Genomic DNA, 24,706 nt, shown 5'->3' with positions numbered 1-24,706 from the left:
TTAAGTATGCGTAAAATTTTCTCGTACCGGATATCAAAGGTGCTAGAAGAAGAGGTTATAAGCCTCCTAAATGGGTCATTAAAACGGACAATTGGGCCCGGGAGTATACGTGGTAACTCATCGCGATACAGCTGACGGTTGTGAGGCACACTATTGCTGCCGCCTTTACTGGGAGAATGCGTGCGCCTGGTGCAGATGGACTACATCGCCCATTATATCGATAATGTACGGTGGACCTCTTCCGCTAAGTGATGTAGACGGGGCTTTATTCCCTCTCGTCCCTATCGGGCGAGGAAAACCTTCGAGATACCTCCTAAGTGAACGAGTTAGGCGTGTCCTTAGGTTCAGTAGGAGAGACTGGGATACAGCGTGGTACCTCTTGGCGCTGCTAAACGACAAGTAGGTAGACAACATCAGATTCGAGCCCCCTCGGGTTAGCCCGGGGTTTATGACTTGGTTTGGACTCTGCTGAGCTTCGTCACCCGTGAGATTCAGCAAGGGAGAGGGAGCTCAGGTGTCGCCTGTTACATTTTTTCCGTATTTATTCCAGAAGAAAAACACGTCATAAAATCACTTTTTTTTTTTTTAAATCTAGTTTAAAGCTTAATGCTTTAATTCAATCAACCCTGACCACTAGCTTGCAGGCTTCCCAGTAATTTTAAAGTATGCTTAGCACACTAATATTTTGCTCACTTTCCTCGTAAATAATCAAGTACGAAAGATGCAGATGACATTACAGTATATTCGACATAAAAATGCATGAAAGGAGTTTCTACAGAATAACAGGCTGACAGGAACATATTCCATAGCAATTGTACTGGAACTTCTTCCTGGCAGTAACTAAAAACAAATAAGTAAATAAATAAAACAATTCCAGTTTCTGAAAGACAACGAGGAAACAGGCTGAAGGGCGAAGAAAAGGGGATAAATTGCTGTCTCAACGGAATTGGTTACATCAGTATACACATAAAACATTCCTGAAGATGACTACCTTCAATACTCCACATCATCATTTATACGCAACTCAAATCAAAAAAAACTCAGAAAATAATTTGTAATATTGTCCTATCTTTTGCTTAAATGATCAAAATGCATATTCAACAGTGGTTTATTCACTCAAATATTCCAGGATTCATTAACCTGTATTCCTACACTATTAAGCCTTTTCCTTTAATACTCTTAATGCTATATATTTATAATATGAATGTTCTTTAAAATATCAGAAACCCTCAAAACAGAACTTTTGTTTTCAAAATCGCAGGGCTCATAGTGCTCTGGTCCCTTGTAAATAGTTGAAAAGTGACCAAAAGCACACGAAAAAGTGCCCAAAAATCTCATCATGCCCCCTTTTTCCTTTGTCAATTTCTCCATCGCCTCTCTGTTGTTTTGTTTTCATCTTTTCTTCTTAACTTCTCCTTTTCGAGCTACCTCCTTTCTTAGGTTTTCTAAGTATGCTTTGTAGTTACGGTAAGCAGACTTAGCAGATGTAAGAAGCTTCTAAGTGGAACCAGTTCTGGTCTATTTCCGAATTTCTTCATCCCACACATTATATTTAACTTAGCATTGAGAGTTCTCAAAACCATGAAATATTCAAATTCATCATCTACTCTTACGAAGAACATACAAGAAGCATAACACAAGACGAACATGATAAACCACACAAACACACACATACAACATTGGGCGGAGCGTTAACTATTACGAGAGAAAATTAAAAGACTATTATGATAGAAGAAAGAATAGACACTGAAGGGTTCTCAACCCCACCTCGAGAGCTTAAGCATCCATCAACCATCCACTGTATTTTAGAAAGAATAAAAACTGAAGTGAGAATAAAGCTGACTGTTTCACATGTGGCAGCAAGTACTGAAACTTTAAGAAGAGTAATGAGTAACAATTTTCTGCCTTTTTCCATTTATTTTTATATTTTTCTTAGAAAACTGCCAATGCAAAACATAAATCACACGAAAAAGTCACTTTACCCCCAAAGAAAAAAAGTAACTTTTAGTGACAAATTTGAAAAAAGCAACTTTTAGTTCAAAAAAAAAAAAAAAAAAAAGTGACTCGCTATGAGCCCTGAAATCGTTGATTTAGTAAGTTCCTTCAATTTGACGATAGTAATTATTATACAATCTTTTTATATTTCGAAAAATATGAAATCTGTTTTGCGTCCCACTGTTATGCCGGCTAGGCTAAAAGAGACGGTGATGATGAGAAATTAATGAAATGGTGGAATGAAGAAAGTGGGAGGAAACTGGAGAACCCCGAGAAAACTCACGCACACGGTGTTTGTCCACCACAAAGTTCACTGGTGCGAGCTGGGATAGAACCAAGGATCCCACACACAAGAGGTGAACGCTCTACTACTAAGTTACCGGGGCCTTTTTTATATTTTGAATGTAAAGTACATTTTGTAACACGAGCAAACAGCTTCCCATACTCGCTATTAAGTCATTATAGTGTGACGTCACTGAACTAATTTTTATGATGTTAGATGCTCTTTAATATTCCTCTGCACGCAACAGCCTAACTATATATAAAACTACATGAACTGACATCAAATAAAGGGGAACTTCCGGTTGACGTGGAAAGTTGAAATTTTACACGATTGTAGCTTTTCGGGACTAACCTACAGGAAAACTAATAGTGAATATTTTTAATTTTTTAAGGGGTCTAAGGGTAGAATGAAAAAATTTTTTTAAAGGTACTTGGAAATTGAAATAAAAACTTGAAAGCTTATGTGTGCTTCTACGTTTTCGTTAGCGTTAACTAAGTAAATCACCAAAAATAAAAATTTCCAACTTTAGAGTGGATTCATGGGTAACTGAAAAATCTTCTCCATGTTATTTATATGGGACATCTTTTACATCCCAAAATTATTGGGCACTTGCTGTAGAGCTACAATGATTAAATTTAGCATGATTGTAGCTTTTTCAGACCAACCTACAGGAAAACTGCCAAAAGTGAATATTTTTAGAGAGTCTAAAGGGGAGATGAAGAAATTCCTCATGTTATTTAAATGGACATTTTTTGGACCTATAATCTCATATTTGAGGTACTTAGTATTTGAATAAAACCTTGAATTTCAGTATGCTTGTACGTTTTCGATAGCGTTACCTAAGTAAGTCGTCAAAAATAAAAATTTCGTAATGTAGAGTGGTTTTATGGGAAACTGAAGAATCTTCCCCATATTATTTATAGAGGACATTTTTTACACCTCAAAATGTTTAGGCACTTCCGGCAAGATTACAGAGGAGCCAACAAGAGAAGGTATCTGACAGCTCGTAGTGACGTTGTCACTACTCACGTGTCAAGGCTTTTCGGTGCATCTATAGTGGCAATATAATAAATGGTGTAAGATAGAGTGATCGTGGTTGGTAACACTAGTACCAAAGTAGAGGCCGCATTGTTCCTCTGCATGGGATAAGAAACGTCAGAGAATATCTGTTGTTGGCCCTGCTATAGTATGATGAAATTTGGCATAATTGTAGTCTTCCGGGACTAACCCACAGAAAAATTGCCAAAAGTAAATATCTTAAATTCTTAAGAGATCTAAAGGGGTGATGAAATGGGTGCCATGTTATTTAAATGGGCGCTTTCTTGGGATATAAAACCTTATCTCTTAAATAGTTGAAGTAACAAAAGAAACTTGAAATTTGGTAGAACAAGAGGTGCGACGCCGTAGCCCGAGCAAACGCGAGGGTCTGGGTGCGGAGCCCGCAGCTGGGCCAAATTCAGGAAATGTAACTAAAGATCAAATGTACGAAATTCACTCTTGAAGAAAAGGCTGATAACATCAGAGATGCTAGGCAGAGGTCTAGGTCGAGGAAACGCAGGGGTCTGGAGGCGGAGCCCCCAGCTAGCCACAGGCTAGTCTATAATAATGCTTTTTGTGTGCGTCTAAAAAAGGAATATTTATTCATGGTTTAATATTATTAGGTGAAATGTAGGTTCTTCAGAATAGGTGCATGTAAAATAGTCACAAAGAACTGATAAAGAAAAATCTTGACCAAAGTACTATGATCAAAATTTAATTTTAAATAGCCAAGCCGTTATTCTTAGCAAAAAAAAATTAACCCTCCTTCCCCTTTTACAACACGCATTCCAATCGAAGTATAATGAGAAAAATCCAGGTCAACCCAAGTGCCAACGATGTTCGTAATTCATTTTACACAATTCAACATTTTCCTCAATTTTGCCATTTTATTAATAAAATCAGAAACTAAGATATTATAGAAATTTACCCTTCCCTGTTAAAACTGAAACTAGAAGCTATTTATAAAGTGGCCGTATATTAAATCAATCTGCAGAGGGAAAAAAAAAGAAAAAAGAAAGAAAACTACTAACTTAACCTTCAAAAGACAGAGAGACACATATGAAACACTAACTTTTATTCTGATGCAGTCGATTCATACATTATACAGAGACCGGCAGAAGAACTTGACCTGCAATTGAAATTGTGACTAGACTAATCATCTGTCTGCAATTGAAATTGTGAGCGGACTAATCACTTCACATATGATGTTTTATTATCCAACATAACTATAACTCAAAGCATTTTGCTTACAAACAACTAGTTACGAAACATACCACACCTATCTCTTTTTTTAATTATACATTTTTTCAGATGTTTTCTTATGTCTGAGAGCCGTATTCATGATTGATTTAACTTAACTGAAAGCGTGCTTTAAAAACAGAATCCTGCATAGACGCCACTGTTGAGGTTTACTGACATTATAGACAGTTCGAATCATTTTAGATGCCATGAAGCATAATTTTCTAAAAGAATGGGTGTTTCATAACTTACTGTTGTAAGTAAAATACTTTGAGTTCTAGTTCAAAGGGAAAGAAAAAGTCATATGTGAAATAATCAGTCTAGCCATAATTTCAGTTTGAAAACAGACTTTTCTGCCAGACCCTTTACGTAACTCAACTGTACTTGAAATTCGTTTTAATAAGATACCTGTTTCCATAACTTTATAGATAACAGAAACTACTTCACTCAACAATTTCAATAAAAGCCACACAACGGCAACCAAGCTGTTTGCAACTTTAGGTATTTTCCGCCCATAATCTAATTCTTCTCCAACCCATAATATTCCCTGTTTTAGAAGCGGAATTTATCAAACTTTCTAGCATTTATGTCCACTTATTCTTAGAAGTTCACATACCGAGGACTTTATATTTGAAGGGTAAGGGGAAAAAACAAGGAATGTCCATGCATGTCCTTTACCGGGTGCTTTGTCCTATCTGTTGGTGACTCTTGGTACTATTTGATTGCATATGCCATGCACGCGTAGATGTAGAAATTTCCATGTAAAAAGGGACGAAAGATTTAATAACCCTATTCTTTGTACGTGATTTCCAATATTAAAATGCCGTTTTCTCAAAAATGTAATTTTGTGACATTCCTTCTTTTTTCCCCTTACCCTTCATTTGTCCTTTGTAAGAACTCTACACTTTGAAAGCTATCTCTACAGGAATTGATATGCATGGAAACTATTAACAATTATACTTATTTTCTTTCTTTTTGATTTAAGATATGCCGGTTGTATTTTTCTAAAGGAGACATCTTACTTATTGATGTTAGGTAACTTATATATTATAAATGCCTGCTGATGATTTCTCTTCCTTCCTTTCCATCTCGCATTATCAAATAAAAATGTACTCAGTAGAAAGGAAATTACAATGGTTCCAATTTTAAAAAAAATATACATAGTGGTCAGTACTTAAACTTTTAATTGGCTTTTGGGTTTCTTTTATATAACGAACATCATATTCATATGCATATTTTAATGGCTATTATTAAATTACTAAATAATATTTTAAAAATACGCTACACAACTCTACTAGATACGTGAATCACAATTAATTAAAACCAAGCACGCACCTCTCCTGTAAGCAAATGGATAATTTCAAATGCATGCTTCACTATCCGCACTGCCATCAGTTTCTTTCCATTATTCCTGCCGTGCATCATCAAGCTGTTGGTAAGACGTTCAACGATTGGGCACTGGGCTTTCCTGAACCGTTTGGCTGCATACCTTCCAGCTGAATGGGGTAAGTATTTGGCGTTCTTTTCCTTTACAGCTATGTAATCCTGTAAAGAAAATGTTCAAGTACAGCTTGAATTACACAAATAATGAACCTAAATAAGAAGTACATTACTTTGACATTTAGTTCACTTTAATTTGCTAAGTTCCGAAGAAAGCTGTTACGTACAGAGCTCTAGTGTAACTGTTCACATCGCTTTATTTAACTCAATTAACATAAGAGAATACCTAGTAAATGGTAAATGCAGCTTATAAGGTTTTTAAGATATGGATATATTAGATATGCAGTAAAGATCTTTATTACAAAAGAAACTGAGAAGAAAATTTTCAATTGTCGAGTCTACGTAACAAAATGAGCAAATATTAACCCTAGAAAGATCAAGAGGGGACAATTTTGCCCGCGAGTTCTTTTTTATTTAGATTATATGGATTAATAAGCATTCAGGATTCTCTGTTTTTTGTTATTGTTTTTTTTTTATGATTCATTATCGCTTCGTTTCAACCGGAATATACTGCGTTGTCTTTTTGTATAATAATAATAATTCATGTTGTGCGGGCCGATTTGATTTTCCTTGGTCATAAGGGCTACCCGTCTTTGTTTTCCCCAAAATTCCTTTCGTTCCCCCCCCCCCCATATCTAAAACGTGTATTATTTTTTGAAAATGTTACTTTTCTTCTTTACATAAACACTTAGGCTTTCACAGAACTTGTCGAGTGTTAGTTGTAATACTGGGTTTCTGCATAGTATTATAAGAAATTTGGTTTAATATATAAGTAGTTTTATGCACTGTATTTAGCCCTCTTTTTTTAACAAATAAAAGCACAATTCCTTGAAAATAGTTTCGTTTTTCAAATTTAGTTAAACATGTTAACTCATATTGAACAAATACACTCTGAAAGCTACATAAAACCAGCGCGAGAAAATTTGACCCCCCTCTTGGTCCTTCACGTAGCAGATGCGAGCACGGCCTTTCTAGGGTTAATAATAAATAAATAAATAAATAAATAAATAAATAATAAATAAACAATGTTTGCCTCATATACTTTGACATGTAAAACTGAATACGGGTACAGTACGATGTTCATGAAATGTGCACATACCTTACGGAAGAAAATGCAATATATTTGATACACTTTCCGCTTTGTAATCGAATTCATGGTTTTTTCACGACCAAACTTTTTGAATTTCACGGTCGGAAAATTTATAAAAATACGGGACTAAGTACGGGTGGGACCCAATAGGTGGTGCGGGGGTCAGTACGTAGCAACTGAATAACTAAACTCGCCCTTGTTTAACCTTACGATGTGAATTGCATATCAAAAAAGGTGAAAACACTAAAAAAAAATAACTTTTTTAACCCCCTCGTTCCCTGTGGTTCCTTAAGCAATCATTAATGCTTTTCGCTCTAACCTGTATATAATGATTATGACTGTCGAAATTTTCGGGGGTGTTCCGACAATCAATCTTGTTATCAGATGATTTGCAGCTCATGTTATGAAGTCACAGCAGAAAGCAAGATGATGCAATTAAAAATGCAAGGTTCAGAGATATGAATTATTTTACATTAATGTTTCTTTGGAATAAGCAGGTACTATTTGTGCTAGATTTTAGCTGAATGCTTCGTGATTGAGTATACATTGTCACTTAGATTCTAATACAGTGAAACCTGTCTTCAACGGACCCTTTATTAAACGGAAAACTGTCTTAAACGGAAATATTTCACGGTCCCATGAATTTTGGAAAACAAAACGTGTAAAACTCCCTTCATTAAGCGGAAACTGTGTTACGCGGACAACGGAAAGAAAAATAAACATTTAACGGAAAATTCTGAGTTCCGGACTACAGCGTTTAGAAGATGTTTAGACATTCTGTGAGACATATACATTACACTGTCTGCGATAAAATGTTTGTTCTTTTGTTAAATATTTCTGGACAGTGTTGACTTTCCGCAACCACTACTCATATTCACCCCAACAAATTGTCCTTAATCTCCGCAACTTAATCAAGAATAATACGGAATGTCGGAAAGAAGATAACGAGATAGAGGAAGAAGAGGAATACGATACCGACTTCCAAGAATAGTATAGAATAAATACATATCAAGATTCTCTCAGAAGTTTAAAGGAGCTGCAAAAATTTGCCTTACGAAAAAATGATTCTGATTCACTTAGTATAATTTCTGAGGCTAAAGTGTATGAGGAAAGTCAAGCAGCCAAGCAGCAATGTACACAGAAAACCCTACTTAGCTATTAGAAAAATAAAGAAAACGTGTGCATAGCATATTTTGTATTCATTTGAATTTTTTTGTGTGTGTGTATTTATTCGTAGAAGAAAGAAGTACTGTAATCGAACAATGTACATACAGCAATATATTTTCTCAGTATGTCCCTTTATAAGCATGTATTTTTTTTTTTAAAGAAAGGAAAGGTCTACCTCCACTAAGCGGAAACCTGACTTTAACGGAAACTTTTGCAAGTCCCGCTCGATTCCGCTAAAGACAGGTTTCACTGTATTTGAAATCAGGTACAACAAGGTATCGGAGCGTAAAGCGAATTTATGGTTGGATACGAAAAAAAAAAAAAAAAAAGTTTGCAGATTGTTTAAAAATTAACTGTTTCCTTTCTTTCCGCTAAAAATTTCCACTTTGGAGTGATTTTATGGGGAACTGAAAAATCTTTCCCATGTTATTTATATGGGACATCTACACCACAAAATGTTTAGGTACTTCCGGCAGGATTAGAATGATGAAATTCGGAATGATTGCAGCCTTCCGGGACAAACCCACAGAAAAATTGCCAAATGTAAACATCTTTAATTTTTAAGGGATCTAAAGGAGTGATGAAGAAATTCCCACGTTATTTAAACGGACACTTTCTTGGGATATAAAATCTTATCTCTTAGACAGTTGAAGTAGGAAAAGAAACTTGAAATTCGGTAAAATTGTGGGTTTAAGACGTGCGAGGCCGTAGGCCGAGCAAAGGTTGAGCTCTGGAGGCGAACCCCTCAGCTGGCCAAATTTAGGAAGCAAATACATGAAATTCACTGTTGATGCAAAAGCTGATACATGAGAAATGGGAGACCGTAGGCTAAGCCAATGAAGGAGTCTGGGGACAGAGCCCCCAGCAGGCCGAAGGCTAGTGCTTCAGTGGCATTCATTAATTCTAACTCACTCCATTACAAATCAAGTCAATATATAACTTCATATTCTTTCAGGGTAACCAGCTTCAGGCAAAAAATTGTTGCAACACGTGTATTCTTGTCCAATACTGAATAGCGGAAACTTCTATGCATTTAAATCTTATATAGTCTTGAGTATCAATATTGTCATAATGAACTATCAACCTGTCTAAAAAGTATTGAGCCTTTGGAACCCAAAACTGAGAATGTATTTATTGTAATTTGAAAATAACGATATGAGGCCACATATGCACCATTTAATTCGAAGATGATCTATCATTTTTTCACAAACACCATAATCTCCTTGTTATACAAAGCCAAGTTCTCTCGATCTCTAACAGGTCGTTAAAAAGGTATACTGTTTGGCGTTAGTACACATTCCTTTTGTTGACGAGTTCTGGCTGTTTCCTTTGAACTGCTAGATGCATTTGCGCCTCGAGAGTAAGTCCGATTCTATAGTTCTGCCCGGCGGCAGCAGCTCGTAATGCACGATGACCTTCCAATTCCGCCAAACATAGAGAATAACCTTTATTATTATCATCGTTGGTTTTGTCATGAACTGTGGAGCATAGGTCAATAGGTTTGTATGCAATCAACTAAGAAGTTTTGAATAGAATTAACAGAAGTTAGTCCAACATTTTTCAATCTTTTTTCAGTTCCTGGATATACTCACTGTAACTTAAACTTTTACGATATACACTAAAAGTATAACTTCTTTTATGTTAAAGCTAAATAATTATATATATTATCATAAAGAAACGTTGCCTACGAAAATGCAATTACCTATCAAATAACAAAAAGTAGCTCTAAAAGATATAAACTTTTCTGTAACGCGTTCATTATATTCTATATAGCCTAACTTTTTCCTGACACAGTTTGAAAATGGCTGATTTAGTTCCTTTTGTTCACTATATTCCACTTCTGGTTTTCTATTCTCATAGGTGTGCCCCTCTGTTTCCACCTCCGTTGTTTGCCTATTTTTTTTTTTTCTTTCTTTGTAAAATTTGACTATTGCAAATTCTACTATCTCCCCTCCTTCCTCACCTGGGAAAAATATTCAATTCGTAAACTAACTCTTCTTTCTCTCGTTCTTTTTCACGTTCAGTCCCACAATCATTGCTGCTGCCCTAGTTCAGTTTAAATCAGGATTTGGTGAACTTTGTGTCGTTATTCCCTGATGATTCTTGCCAAGTTTCAATAGACATCGTGAATTATTAAATGATGTACAAACTTATAATTTGTAAATTAAAACTACCATTTTTTCTTTCTTTTATGAACAAATGGAATACATTGTGTATGGTAAAACAACGGTAAATATCGAAAGTATGGGCTTTAATATTAAAACTGGAAGTAGTAGTTCTATTTCTTCCGGTTGCAACAGAGGGATAAGGACGAAGACAAAACCTGTTCTTCACATGCTGAATCTATGCGAAAGAATTTTCTCTATTACAGTTTTTGATACAAGAGGACCAGAATTGAAACCGGAAGTTACATAGATTTCTAAATCTTATAGTTTTGCTATAAAAATAAGTGCGGAAATAGAACCTATTCCTACGAAACTGAGTTCATAAAGGCATGTTGTTTTAATTCGAACTGATCTGATGCAATGTAAAAGGTAGTGAATGCTGTTTAGAATATTCCAAGTATCAGGGTTGGCAAAAACCATGTTTTTTATTGAAAAAAACTATTTTTTAACCTTTTTTTTTTTTTTTTTTTTTTTTTTTTTAATAATTTGCTCTATGTATTTATATCGCATATGGACAGAAATAAGTTTGTTTCACCTTGGTATTATTATTAAACGAATGGGTTATGCTACAAGGGGTCACATAAGCTTAAAGCAGAATCCAAACCCTTTCTCGACTTACATCTGAAACAAATTGTCCTCCATTTGAACTCGAAACCGGGACTAATTGGTCACAAGTGCGATACGTCTGCCGACTCACTCAAGGACTCCTGATAAAAATACGTTGTATTGATCTTTACATACTTGTTAATACGACTGTCAAGAGTCATTTCAGAAGGACAAAAAGATTAACAGTTGCACAAGTGAAACCATTACACAGAATTACATATGGACAATTTCAAAATACTGTAGAGAACAGATGAACTAATTTAGTCCAAGTTAGTTCACTACGACTTTTATTAGTCCAAATTAAAGAAATACAACGACTTAATTTGCATATCAGTAAGAAAAGTGAATATAGATACAAATTATTTGAGTCTACTTGCTCTGACTCAATTATACATAAATAGATACCAAAGATATTTTTGATTTCAATAAATTCCTCTCGTGGGATTTGTATGCTTCTCCCCCCCCCCCCCCGGAATTAAAGTACAGCATTTCGATGTATATTATCAAGAGCAAACATTATTAAAACGAAACAATATTTAGAATTTTTCTTTGATTGCAACTGCATTGTAATGCGTCGAGCGATCGAGCGTTTCGAGAGATCGCGGATCCTGGCAATCTTCGAGGCTTTCCTCAACTCTTAATTGTTAGTAGTGGTGGCGGTCTTTTGTTTTTAAATGAAAAATAACGATTTTAGTAGAATAGATATATAAAAGTTTATTGGTTAAATTATAAACGAGTACAAGGCCACTCTCGTTTTAATTATAAGTATAAGAACACTATACTTCTGGATCGTATAAGTAATAATTTCACGAGTTACAGAGTTTTGTTTAAGTTGTTATAGTGAAAAGTTCACTTATACGAATGAGATGCAAGAGCTAATGTTCACAGAGTATAAAATTGAAACTTCAGTTCGTAAACTGAAGTGAGTCGAACACACCGATAGAGCAATGAATAAAATTTGGAACTGGAGACCGAAAAAGAATGAAGTCAGAAACTCTCTAAGTTCGAATGAAGAACACACATGCAGACACGCGGTACTACAAAGTTGGATTGAAGACGTCGACTGACTCTTGGAGAGCGTCTCTAAGGTTTTAAACTATCCTTAGAATTGGGCGTTGGCTAATTTGCATATTAGCTCAAGTTTACTCTCTTTCTGATTGGATTTCAGAAGGGCGTATTCGCTCCTGAGTTTTTAGTTTTGCGCACAGTGTTCCTATACCCTTACGAGAGGAAATTGGTTATACATAATTCCATATATGGTATTACACAAAATACAGAACATTTGGGCTGGGAGGAAGCAGCTGCTCTCTTCTCCTACTCTAAAGTTACTATATTTTCACTCGGGATTACACATAAATGTTAACTAGGACCATTCTACATTCTTCACACTCTATAAGGTTAAATCTGAGAAACATTAGGAATAGTCATTCGTTAACTCACAGCTACTTCTACCAGTTATGGATTTACAAAAGCTAATTTACAAGTCCTCCCTTAAGGGAAAGGTTTCTATTTAATGTGTTTGCAGACCTATTTTTATAACAGTACCAAAAGCTGAATATTCCACAATATTGTTCACAACTGTTACTTCCGTTCCTTAGATACTATATCTGTCTCCGAGTATGCAATTGGATTGGTCTTAGAATTTTCTTAAAGCAGTGCAATTTATTTTAATTGCGCTAAGAAAGTTGAGTTGCAACGTGTTGGCTATCCAACCCCGGATTCCTTCTTACGGAGAGGGTGAGAGAGATGAACTAACATAGCAGCTGGTTTGATGGGAAGCAAGGGGAAAACAAAAGGGAGACGTGTTATTTCTGTTTCGTCTCTTGTTGTTTCCTTGCGACATCCAAAAGAAAAAAAAAAAATCATATCGAAAATTCGTGTATCTTACAGCATAACAATAACACTTAAAAAATCACAAAAGAAACATTCATAAACTTATATTAAAAACCAATTGCTTTTGTAGTATAATCTCTTTGAGTAATGAATGGGAATGTAGGTTTGAACATAATACGAATAATATACGGGAGGAAACGTGATAACCCACAAATGTGTGTTCATCAAGATTTTACGAATATTTACACTTTTACGATTTTTTTTAAACCAGCCAACCCTGCTAAGTACTATATTATAATGTCATGAATTGGATGTTACTATAATTATTATTAATAATAATATTACTGCCCCTTCGTTTTAAATATTTAGAGAATTATCACTGTAACTGATATGGATAGTTCAAACTAGCACAAAAAATTTATTCGTGATGGATACAGAATTTTCACCTACATCGCTAGCTAGCCCCACAATTTATTGTTGTCTCCAGCCCCGCAAATCGATAAAATGTCTCTGAGAATAAGCATGACCAGGAAACAGCAGACAAAAAACCGAGCTTTTATTGAGTACCTCCACAAGAAGGGAATGATCTTAAAGAATCCATCTTGGATGTATCAAACGTTGAGAAATCGTGCAACCTCTAATGCAACTGTGAGAAATTGAGTTGCGCATTTTCAAAACTGTCAGACATTCATTGATAATGAACTTCGCTCCACTGCACCTTAGACAATACTGACCCACAAAACACTGATGTCATCCATGATATGGTATTGTAGAATCGAAGGTCTTTGGCATTTCGTACAAGAGAATTTTTTTCCCAGGTATATTTCTTCCCCTCTCCCCTTGGAATTAAAACACTGCCCTGCGCCGGAGCTAGGATATATCAAATGGTATCCAAGCGTGGCCCCAACTCATTTTGATTTCTCCCCGGACAAACTTCTGTATAGGAAAACGTAAGCGAGTGCTTACTTGAAAGCACATCATTTATCTAACTAGATACAAGATTTTAGTAAAATTCATAATTCAGGATACGATATGACTTACATCCACTACTTTCAACTTGACAAAGCCAGGTTGAAAGCAGTAGGAAACACATCTCATCTCCACTCCCAAAATACTCATGTGAGATTGTTCGGGGGTAAGGTGATGGCCCTTGTTTTATAGAACTCTGAAGGCATTCTTATGATAGACAGTATAGAAAACGGTGTTATGTAACTGGACTATACTATTGAGAACTATTAAGACATTAATTTAAAAAATAAAATAAAATGTGAAATCGCTGTGGAAAACAGTCTAAAATCGTTCTGATGCAACAAAATAACGTAATGTTTGTAGGTGTAACAACAAACTGCGAAGAAATAAAATGTCTACCAAGTTTAGTACCCTCACAAACTTTTTTCCCCTTGTTCCCTAGCTTACTAACAATAATGAACTATGCTCTAGCAGTGATGAGGAAGTCATTATGGCTGATAGTGATTTCGTGAACACTAGAACTCCGGATTTATTTTCAGATTCAAGAAAATCTTACGGATTGATGTAAAAATGATTTGCAATTAGGTTTTACGTCTTTGCAACTTTTTATTTTTGGAGATGTTCGAAAGTTGTCAATAACCCTCGTTTAACTCTTTGCGGCACGGTGTTTTTAAAACGTTATCTAAAAGGTGGTAAAATATAAGTTAGCACCGTGCTTCAAAGAGTTAATACATATACTACAAAACTGTACGGCAAGAATAACTAAAAAGTTACAAAATATAAATAAAATCACCTAGTGGAATTCGAACCAGGTTTACAGGTATTGAATTCGCAGAAAAGCAAGAACATGCACGGCCATCGAAACAACTACACGCATTCCTCCAATTGTATAGATAGATAACGGATATCTTAACAACCCTCTTCGTTTGCTTAACGAATTTTAGCGTGTGTTTTACCTACAACAAAGATTTCTGCATTCGCCAAGGTACTATTTTGTTCTGAGGTATCATTACATTAAGTAACCAAAGACAAGCTGAGTATTTCAATGAGCTAACTGTACGCTGTGTTCAGAAGTTATTATAACTTTTTTTTAAAATTATTATTGTGACCTCCCCTCCTATTACTTCGAATGCACTATTACCAAACTGACAATTTTAAGGGGCTCAGAAAAAAAAAAATCAAGAGTACAATTATGCTTTAGAGAAGTGTACATCTTTTGGCCTCTTCTCTATTTTTTCTTCTTTTCTTAAAAAAAAAATTGTTTTGTACCTCGTAGTTTTTTGTCCGGAGTACTCTGCAATTAATTCTGGAGTCCGAAGAATACAAAGTTTTATATGTTCCTACTACAGGTACTACGTTAGTACCTATGTATATTTTTTCCAAATTTAAATAGTTTTCTTTGAATTCTCCTATGAATCGATTCAGTTTCACAGTTCTCAGGTTTTTAGTATCCCACTTTTGTTTCCTACAATTGCCATCTGGCTACATTATTAATTTGGATATTCAATTTGGCCAGCATAAAGATATAAGACACGATGGCCTCGGCGAATTTTCGCATTTTCTTTTCATTTTTTTAAAATATTCGTATTATTATTATTATTATTATTATTATTAAGCACAACATTCAACATTTTATATTTCAGTTCAATTACTAAGAGTCCAAATGTGTCTTCTTGTTTCATGCTGATAATACGGATTTTCTTTTCATTGTTTTAAATTATTCGGATGTTTTTTATTAACCTTAACACAATACAATCCATTTTATACTTCAATTCAACTACTAAGGAGTTCAAATAATTATTCTTGTTTCGTGTTGATAGCATCAAGTGTTTGCAATTACGAAAAATTCTGTCGCCAAAGTTGATTAAGTTCTCCAGCAGAACTTTATCCGTATTTACCCATGATTTTACACAAATTTGAATTAGTTATGAAAGTTATTTTACCCACATTCCTTATGCATATTGAAATATCGAAAAAAATACCGCAACTTCATTATAAACATGCCTGTAATCAGCATGATGGTGTAACCTACCTGCAGTGACATGTCTGAAACTTGTACATCATCACAACTCCATCGGCCAAACAGTTTAATTTCTGGAAGTTCTGCTGGCTGAGCAAGAGGCAAAGTACTATCTTCGAAACTTTCAGTTTCCATTTTCCTAGAAAATAAAATTAATAAAAATATTATTTTTCTTTCTGTCTTAAATAAAATAATATTTTTTCATTACTTCCTATTAATGCATCGCTAATGGTCTTGGTATTTTCAAAAATAAATAAATCCTGAAGTTCAGGAAAAGCTCATAACACTCACAGCGCTCTATTGAGCCATTCCATGTGAAAGCAGTCAAATTTTCAGGGAAAAAAAAAAAACTCGTTGTCTCAGAATTTGATGAAACTTGGTGTGCATGTAGACCCCTATGAGAGATGATCGTGCACCAAACTGTAGCCCTGTACCCCCTGTAGTTTCAGAGTACAGGGTGGTAAAAAATGGACGAATTTGATGTTTTTTGTAGAACCTTGTTAACTTCAATTGGTCGTATCTCCCGTAAATACTGAGCTAGAGAGAAAAGTAATATACCATTTTGAATTGGAAAGAATAGGCTATAATATGTCGGGACCGTTTATTTGAAAATAAAATATCACTTTCCGGGAAATCCGGGGAAATTTTGGATGTGACATCTCAGAAAGTGCCCAACTGATTTCCTTGAAATTGGGTACCAAGATAGCTACATATATCCGACGTAAGTGTGCCAAATGTCAGCCTGGACCAAGAATAGGCCTGGAATCTACAATGATTTTCGTGTGAACATGTTGGGAGAGACATCTGGGGTGCCAATGTGGCAACTTTCCAATTTGTCAATACCGGTGAAGTAAGATGTAACTGACCTAGCAGTAATGTTTTGGTGTGGCAAGTGACGACTACGGAGTGGCATGTGAATGGCATTTCCTTGCAACTTCACATGGAAAGGACGTGTATGATGGTACTGGAGGTGCACTGAAAAGAAATGATGTAAAAGCAAGCCTTCAAAAACCGTACACAAATCAGATCATGACTCCACGCCAATTGTAAAACTGGGCCACGAATAACCGCAAGAATTCCAAAATGGTGTATGTGTACTGCACAGAGGAGGAACATGAGGGGGAAGCCACCTTACTAAAGGAAAGATTTGAAGCAGCTGGACAGATTCCTGGAACCCGTAAATTTCACTCTGAGTTCCTGTGTCTCAAAGAAAGGTTGCAATAAGGCAATATTCTAAACCAGACTTTAAGGAAGAGTTAGTAATTGCAGCAGATGGCTCACAAGCTGGCATTACTATTGATAGAATCTGAGGCTTTGTTACTTGCACTTACGATGGCTTCTGATGGCTTGCTTGAGTTCTGTAAGTCGACAAGACACACGAAACAGTAAAGTTGTGTTTTCTCACGGAGCAGCACCTTCCTTTGTATATCCAGATATACCAGATGTGCTCTCACTCCCTACTTGTGATTTTTTTTTTTCTGATCCCATAACTGCAACTGGCCGTACATACACGCTCAGCAACAAAGAGATGGAAGAAGCCAGTCGACTGCTTCAACACAGGCACTACTGACAATTGGTCACTTCCAGCAAGTCAGTAATAGCTAAATATTTATTACACCTTACTTCAACAGCATTGACAAATCGGCAAGTTGCCATATTGGCACCCCGTTGTTTCTCCCAACATGGTCACACGAATATCATTGTAGACTCCAGGCTCATTCTTGGCCCATGTTGACATTATCTGGCACACTTATGTCAGACATAAGGGGCTACCTTGGTACCCAATTTCAAGGAAACCAAATGGGAACAACGGGCACTTTGAGATATCACTGATCCAAAATTTTCAAGGAAAATTATATTTCATTTTCAAATAGATGTTTTTGACATATCTTGAAGCATATTCTTTCCTCTTCAAAATAGTATATTATTTTTTTCTCTAGCTCATTATTTACGGGAGATATGGCCAACTTAAATAAAAAAAAAAAAAAAAATCAAATGTGTATTTTTTACTACCCTGTAATCTGAAACTACAGGGGGTACAGTACTACAATTTGGTGCATGATCATCTCTCATAGAGGCCTATATGTACATCAAGTTTTATCGAAATTTGACACCATGAGTTTTTGGGCTTGGTTGATTTCACATGGAATGACTCTACCATTGTCACTGTTATCATCTAAACACCAGAAACAGAGACGGCTCTCGGATAAGAACCTGAATAGCTCTCAATCGTTTTTTTTTTTTTTTTTTTTTTCACAGTCATTTACGTCTTTATTTTTTCCACTTAATATTGTTAGGCATCTGACATCAACAACAATCACTCTTCCTGAAGGGGGGTTATTCCATAGAAGTAGTGTGGGATAATGATTCACATTTCAAAAATTCCATTTCGTTGGTGTAAGTGCTCCAGAGCATGAGAGCTTCTGGTAGTCAACGTTCCTCTGGGACTCCTGTTTCCTTCTATTATTTTTATCTACTACTATCCTACACTGTAAACCGAGGAATGTTGAAGTACACACAAACATTTTTTCCATCTTTAGGATAAAGGAGATGGATGACAAACAACAGATGATGCAGAAGTTGGTGGAATGAGAATGTGAGAAGACACGCGAGGAGTACAAGAAAAGCCATGGACTAATTTGGCCTGGAATCGAACCAAGGATGAGAGCTCTACCACTGAGTATCATGCCGCTTAAACTACAAAACGTATGCTTCAGAAAATTCATTAATTCAAACATCGAGGCACATCCGCTAATGATTACATTCTGAAATATGTATTTTATGTGAAAGCTTTCTGAGCTCTTAACTGATTTTGAAACTATTCTGACCTCGAAGATTTTGTCAGAAAACTAATTTTTACAGTTATTTGAGCTTTTCGTTATTTCTTAACTTTCGTTCTTTAGAGACCATATAAAAGCAGCGTAAATAACTCTAGTTTCAGTGACAAGTAAGACAGCTTATGGTGGAGCAAGTTTTGCGAATCGTAAATTAAGAAATTGTATAATAATAATAATTATAACAATAAATGAGAAAATTTTGTGATACAGAATATACACCACAAGTATACCTTAGGAATGTACTGATGTATCGGTATCGCTGATATCGGTCACTTTTGGGAGTATCGGCAAATGGACACCAATATTTACCGATATATTTTCCAAACTATTTTCAATCTGTTTAATATTAGCAGTGACACTATATTTAATCGATTTCTTTATGCATGTGTACGCCTTTGATTTGCAATACTCGTACTCAATTGACAATTTTAGTCCCTCCTTGCCAAAATAGTGGTCAAGAAAAGTCAAAGGTCCTCAGTCAGGATAGCAGATCCGTCATTTGAATCACAAACGAGGCAGAGGTTTCGATTCAGAAGAAAATGCTATGGAAGAAACCCACAAGACGCTCACTTTGTCATTATTTTCTTCTACTTATATATTAAAAGAAACTAACGGCTCATGAGGAATATGGAGCTGCTTCACACATTCTCGATCTATGGAATAAGATGAAGTGGTCCGTCCTACGCTCGGCCGCTTTTACCTTCCAAAGTACCCATAACTACCAAGGACACTTTGGTACTCAATTTGATTGTACGCTGAGCACAAGAAGAAACCACTGAAGAAAATTATCATCAAGTGTCCTGAGCGGCATTTTATGTGAGCTGGATTAAGTTTAGAGGAAATTCATTCTTTTGTGTGTGGAACCCAAAATGAAATTCTACTTTTTGTCTTCGTATGTCAAATTCTGGCCTTATTATACGAAATTATATAGTTATTCAAAAAGCGCGCCGGTTTTGGATCGTCTGGGAAATTTTTATTTCTCGGTAGCCGACACTGTTTTACATTGTTGTTCTACCCACAAACATTCCGATTGTCGCCCTAGTCTGAATTTCTCGCGTTTCCTCAGTCTGTGTCTAGCCATAGTGGAGCAGTTTACTATAGCGCAACGTGTGCTAATTGTGAAAACTTTTTCATCAGAACAGAGAAAGATATGTACAACTGTCAGGCGATTCTAGGGGGAAATAAAGCACCGAATGAATCAATAATTCGCAGACTTGTGAAAAAGATCATTGAAACGGGTTTAACAGTGAACGTTCAAATTCCTGGACCTCGTCGTAGTGCTCGTTCTGAGCAAAATATTGAGGTGGTTCGTGACAATGTGGCTGTTAGGCATTCACAGCGAATTTCACGAACAGTTATTGCATGCCAGCGCAGTAGAGGTCATATGCCCGACGTCATTCACCATATTTGAAATCGGAATGTTTGTGAATTTTGTTAGTGTTTCGAAAAAACAAAGTTCACAATTTGATGTAACAAAACCGGCGCGTTTTTTAAATAGTCCTATACAATATTGACCATTTCATTATTCTGAAAATTCCTAATATGCAAGAAATGTGTCCAAAAGTATTGGTATCGACAGTATCGGCCTCTGCAGTATTGGGATCGGTACATCCCTAGCGTAATTACTGATCCAATAAACCGTCTAACAATCTTACATTAAACCTTAACTGTGTTGGTGGGGTATTTAAATACCCCACGGCCTCTCTTCAGCAACGTACATTTTCTCGTTGTGGGCAGACATTTGTTATTCAATGTAATTCCAAGGAAAGTATTTACAAGGAACATCATTCGTACGTTTGTCCTGATTATGTATAACCATATCTGCAACTATTGCGCGCAACATAACTTTTACAAGATTTATAGTGTAATTTTAAATATATGTTTTTCAGATATCCCACCAGCAGACAAACGTGACTTTTTTTTTTAATAGCACAGTTAAGGGTATCTTTGTAATGATTCCAACTGTAGTGCAAGCGGGCATTGTAAAGTTCCCCCCTGTTTTCATAAGATTTACTAGTTTTGCCTGAAAATTTGAGTCCTATACTAGACAAAAGCTGGCCACTCCCTTATATGTACCCCATGGTTACAACAGTAAATGTCTAAGTCTCTGTATCAGATGGAATCTTTGACTAATTCAGAGGTCACGCCTGGCTGCTAACACCTTGTCTTAACAATTTTGTTAATTGGTCTAGCTGGCAACTTCAATGCATACGTGGTGTGCCTGGAAAGTTTTAAGATAGTTGGCAACACTGCTCAGGAGGAGTAGATATAATCGCCCGTTAGCATGGAAGCGGTGGCTTGGTGTGTTCTTGAGACATGTTGAAACATGCACCGAGATATCTTTATTCAGTACAGCGTAGCAACCAGTTGAGTGTGTGTGTGTGTGTCTTGGCGGATTTTTAAGTGCGCAAAATAGATGAAAAATTGGAACAACGCGTTTGTCTGAAATTTTGTTTTAAAACTGGGAAATCTGCAGCTTAGACTCACGCAATCTTTATAAACAGCTTTTGGAGACAAATGTTTGAGCCGGTCAAACGTATTTATCTGGTTTCACAGATTCAAATATGCCGCGAGTCAGCAGAGGATGACCCCCGGTCTGGCCGGCCTTCAACATCAAAAACTAACGAAAACATTGCGAAAGTTGGCAATTTAGTGCGCTCAAACCGTAGACTTACAATTAGGGAATGGCTGAAGACCTGAATTTAAGTCTCTATGCCGTTCAGTCAATTTTAACTGATGATTTGAAGATGCGTCGAGTGTCCGCGAAATTCATTCCAAAAGTGTTGTCACACGCGCAGAAACAACACAAACTTGAAGTGTCCCAAGAACTGTTTAATCGAGCCGAAATGAACTCAGATTTCTTGAATAGGGTAATAACAGGTGATGAATCATGGGTTTATGGGTATGACCCAGAAACAAAGGCCCAATTTTCTCAGTGGAAGAGCCCAGATTCACCAAGACCAAAGATAGCGCGACAAAGTCGGTCGAATGTGAAGACAATGTTGGTGGTTTCTTTTCGATCTAAAGGTATCGTGCATCATGAATTTGCCCCTAGGGGGCAGACAGTCAACTAGGAACACTACAAACGTGTCCTTCAGCGTCTATGCGAAAATGTGCGGCGGAAAAGGGCTCCTCTCTGGAAAGAAAAGAATTGGATTCTCCACCACGACAATGCACTAGCTCATTGTGCGTTCTCGATCCAGGAATTTTTGGCCAAAATGAACATTCCTGTGCTTCTGCAATCCTCGTATTCCCCAGATTTGGCCCCGGGCGACTTCTACCTCTTTCTTAAATTAAAATTGTCATTGAAAGGGAAGAGATTTGACTCAATTGAGGACATTCAAGCAAAAACGGAGAGAGTGCTTCACACCACCACGGAAAATAATTTTCAGGAGTGCTTCCAGAAGTGGAAACACCGTTGGAATCGGTGTGTTCATTAAGCAGGGGACTACTTTGAAGAAGATCCATCACAACAGCCTGTAAATACTGCCATTTTTAAATTACAAGCCCAGACTTACAACTGTGTTGGGAAACAGATTTTGCAAAAAGGATAAAACTGACACACACAAAAAGGTGTTGTAATTAAAGTATGATAAACACGAGGGATATAAGGAGGATACAGGCTGGCAAAAGGGAAGGACGGAAGCAGCCAAAGACGAGAGGAGAATTAAGAGTCATGTGGGTGAGAGGACACCTTATACTCATGTAAGACTTTTTCCTGTTTGTAAATCTTAATTTAAAAAAAAATTAAGCTAAGTAAGGTCTCTTGTATAAAATATTTTGTAATTACAAAATTTACGTTATTTCAATGTAATCTTATTGTTTTTGGATTCCCCCTAAGTGCTAGGAAAAAGTCTTACATGAGTATAAGGTGTACTCTCACCCACATGACTCTGAATTCTCCTCTCGTCTTTGGCTGCTTCCGTCCTTCCCTTTTGCCAGCCTGTATCCTCCTTATATCCCTCCTCGTGTTTATCATACTTTAATTATGTTTCTAATAATTAAGAAGTCTCTCTTGTCCCTTAGGCAAGGTTGTTTTCTTAAAAAACATTTTAATAGTTCTTCTTCTTAGTACATATTAATTTATTTTTTTTCAAAATCGGTTTCCCAACACACAACTTTCCAATCACACCTCATATATAGTTACTTTGCACTAACGGAATGGTACACTTTATGAACATCACATTTTGAAAAGTTTACACGAAAATTCAACATTCAGCATATAAAGAGGTATTTCTAAGGAATGAACTTCCGCAGGCGATTACGTACTATAGTTGTATTTTATGTTTACAAATGCCAGATAACGGTTAAAAATAAGTTAGTTCATATGAAAATGAACTGTACGAAAGTCCTTTCACAACCAGAAAAAACTGACAGCCCTAACCCTAGCAAAAAATGTTAAGAGAAGCTTGCAAACTAAAGTGCTTTCACAACTAGAAACAAATCGACAGCTCAAAAACACGCGCAGATTTGTTTTGAAGAAGGAAATCTACGTCACAGTTATTGCGGTCACTTAGCAAAGGTCGAATCATAAATGTCATTTTAGCAACAGTGAGTGCAGGGTTTCCTTCCAACAGACCTTAACATTCCAATGTTGTTGCTAGTAAATACGTGTTTTCAGAACGAAGAAAGCTATTCAGTTTTTCGTTTCTCTGTGCGTGTAAGTGACTTTAAAAAAAAAAAAAAAAAAAACACACACACACACAGTCCCCCCTCCTAACATGCACAAACTGGGTCAACAAACATTTTTTCATCCATCCAAACAAACAAATATTTAGAGATTTTCCTTCTTGTTAAGGCTCTCAAGACAGTATCACCTAATGACTCATTGGGTTGCGCACGAAGCGACAACAGCGTACCACGTGCTTTTCCAAACGTCAATTTGTTTCTAGTTTTGAAAACACTATAGATATTATCTTCCGTCAGTAATATTTCAGCATTGTACAAAAGCTATTTTAAAGGTAGCGTCACTAGTGCGAAAACATTACAGGTAATCGTGTCACTAAGAAAAGCGGTAGGTTTAGTGCAAAACGAATATGTGCTTTAAAACGGATAAAATAAGTAAGTGCATATGAAAGATTACTTTACTAATAAATATAATTTTCCACCAGCGGTGTATTTCTGCAGTGTATAGAAGCTGTATTTTATGTTTACAAGTGGAGCATTATTGGTATGAAATGATGACAAGTGCTATTCAAGCTCGTGTCATTCCAAAATCCACTTGCTTTCACTTCTCTTGCATACGTCTTTACCTACCGTCTCTGCTTCTATTGCGCAGGCCCAACAGCTTTGCCCTGCCCCTTTGTTTTCTGCACTAGTTTTTATGCCATACATCCGGACGCTGATCTATACGCACATCGTACATGAATTGTAATTTTTACAATTACCTCTAATGGCCCCCTTGAATTTAATATATGCCACATGCCTCGAATCACTTAGATAGCATTCGTTTTCTAGTAGCCACCCAACACAGGCTTTTTCTTCTTTTTTTACTATGATACATGGTAATTAGTGAACACTTAAGCGCATACGTTGTATTTATACGTAAGTTGTGAAAGTGTTATAGTTTTGTCGACAATTATTCCTGGTGGCTCCCTTGAACTTCATCTACGACAAGAGAGGCATTATGTCGCCCATTGCAAATATATTGGACGACAGTAAGACAATAATTGGTGAAAAATCATAACTTTCCAACACTTCTTTCAAATCGTGTTCTTAAACGTATCCTGCATTGATGGACTACTATCAACTAATAATACAGACATAAGAGTACCCAACCTAATATGTTACATAACAAGAAAATAAGATTAGCGTACAAATTACCTAGTTATTTAAATAGCAGTATTTCTACATAAAACCTCAATACTTCAAAGGAAAACGGCACAGGAAGCGCACACGAGGGCTGAACAATGTTACCAGCATATTTGCCAGAACTATAGTTTTATGGAGCTAAAACTTACCTCA

At 36.2% G+C, this 24,706-nt stretch overlaps 1 protein-coding gene across 1 annotated transcript in view; it reads right to left on the bottom strand.

Annotated features, from left to right (window-relative positions):
• LOC145680987 (small ribosomal subunit protein uS7-like) overlaps nt 1-24,706 on the bottom strand; it is a 36,359-nt gene extending 11,653 nt beyond the window's left edge. The window contains exons 1-3 of the mRNA XM_081752241.1: nt 24,566-24,706; nt 15,918-16,044; nt 5,891-6,100 (exon numbers count right to left, since the gene is read on the bottom strand). Of these exons, the coding sequence (XP_081608367.1) occupies nt 5,891-6,100; nt 15,918-16,040 (333 nt within the window). The 5' untranslated portion in view covers nt 16,041-16,044; nt 24,566-24,706. The remainder of the gene's footprint in view (nt 1-5,890; nt 6,101-15,917; nt 16,045-24,565) is intronic.

This window comes from Thermobia domestica, chromosome 3 (genome assembly GCF_964235325.1).
Source record: "Thermobia domestica chromosome 3, izTheDome1.hap1.1, whole genome shotgun sequence".
NCBI lineage: Eukaryota > Metazoa > Arthropoda > Insecta > Zygentoma > Lepismatidae > Thermobia > Thermobia domestica.
Note: the sequence above shows the minus strand (reverse complement) of the source record. Positions and strands in the feature narration are given on the sequence as shown.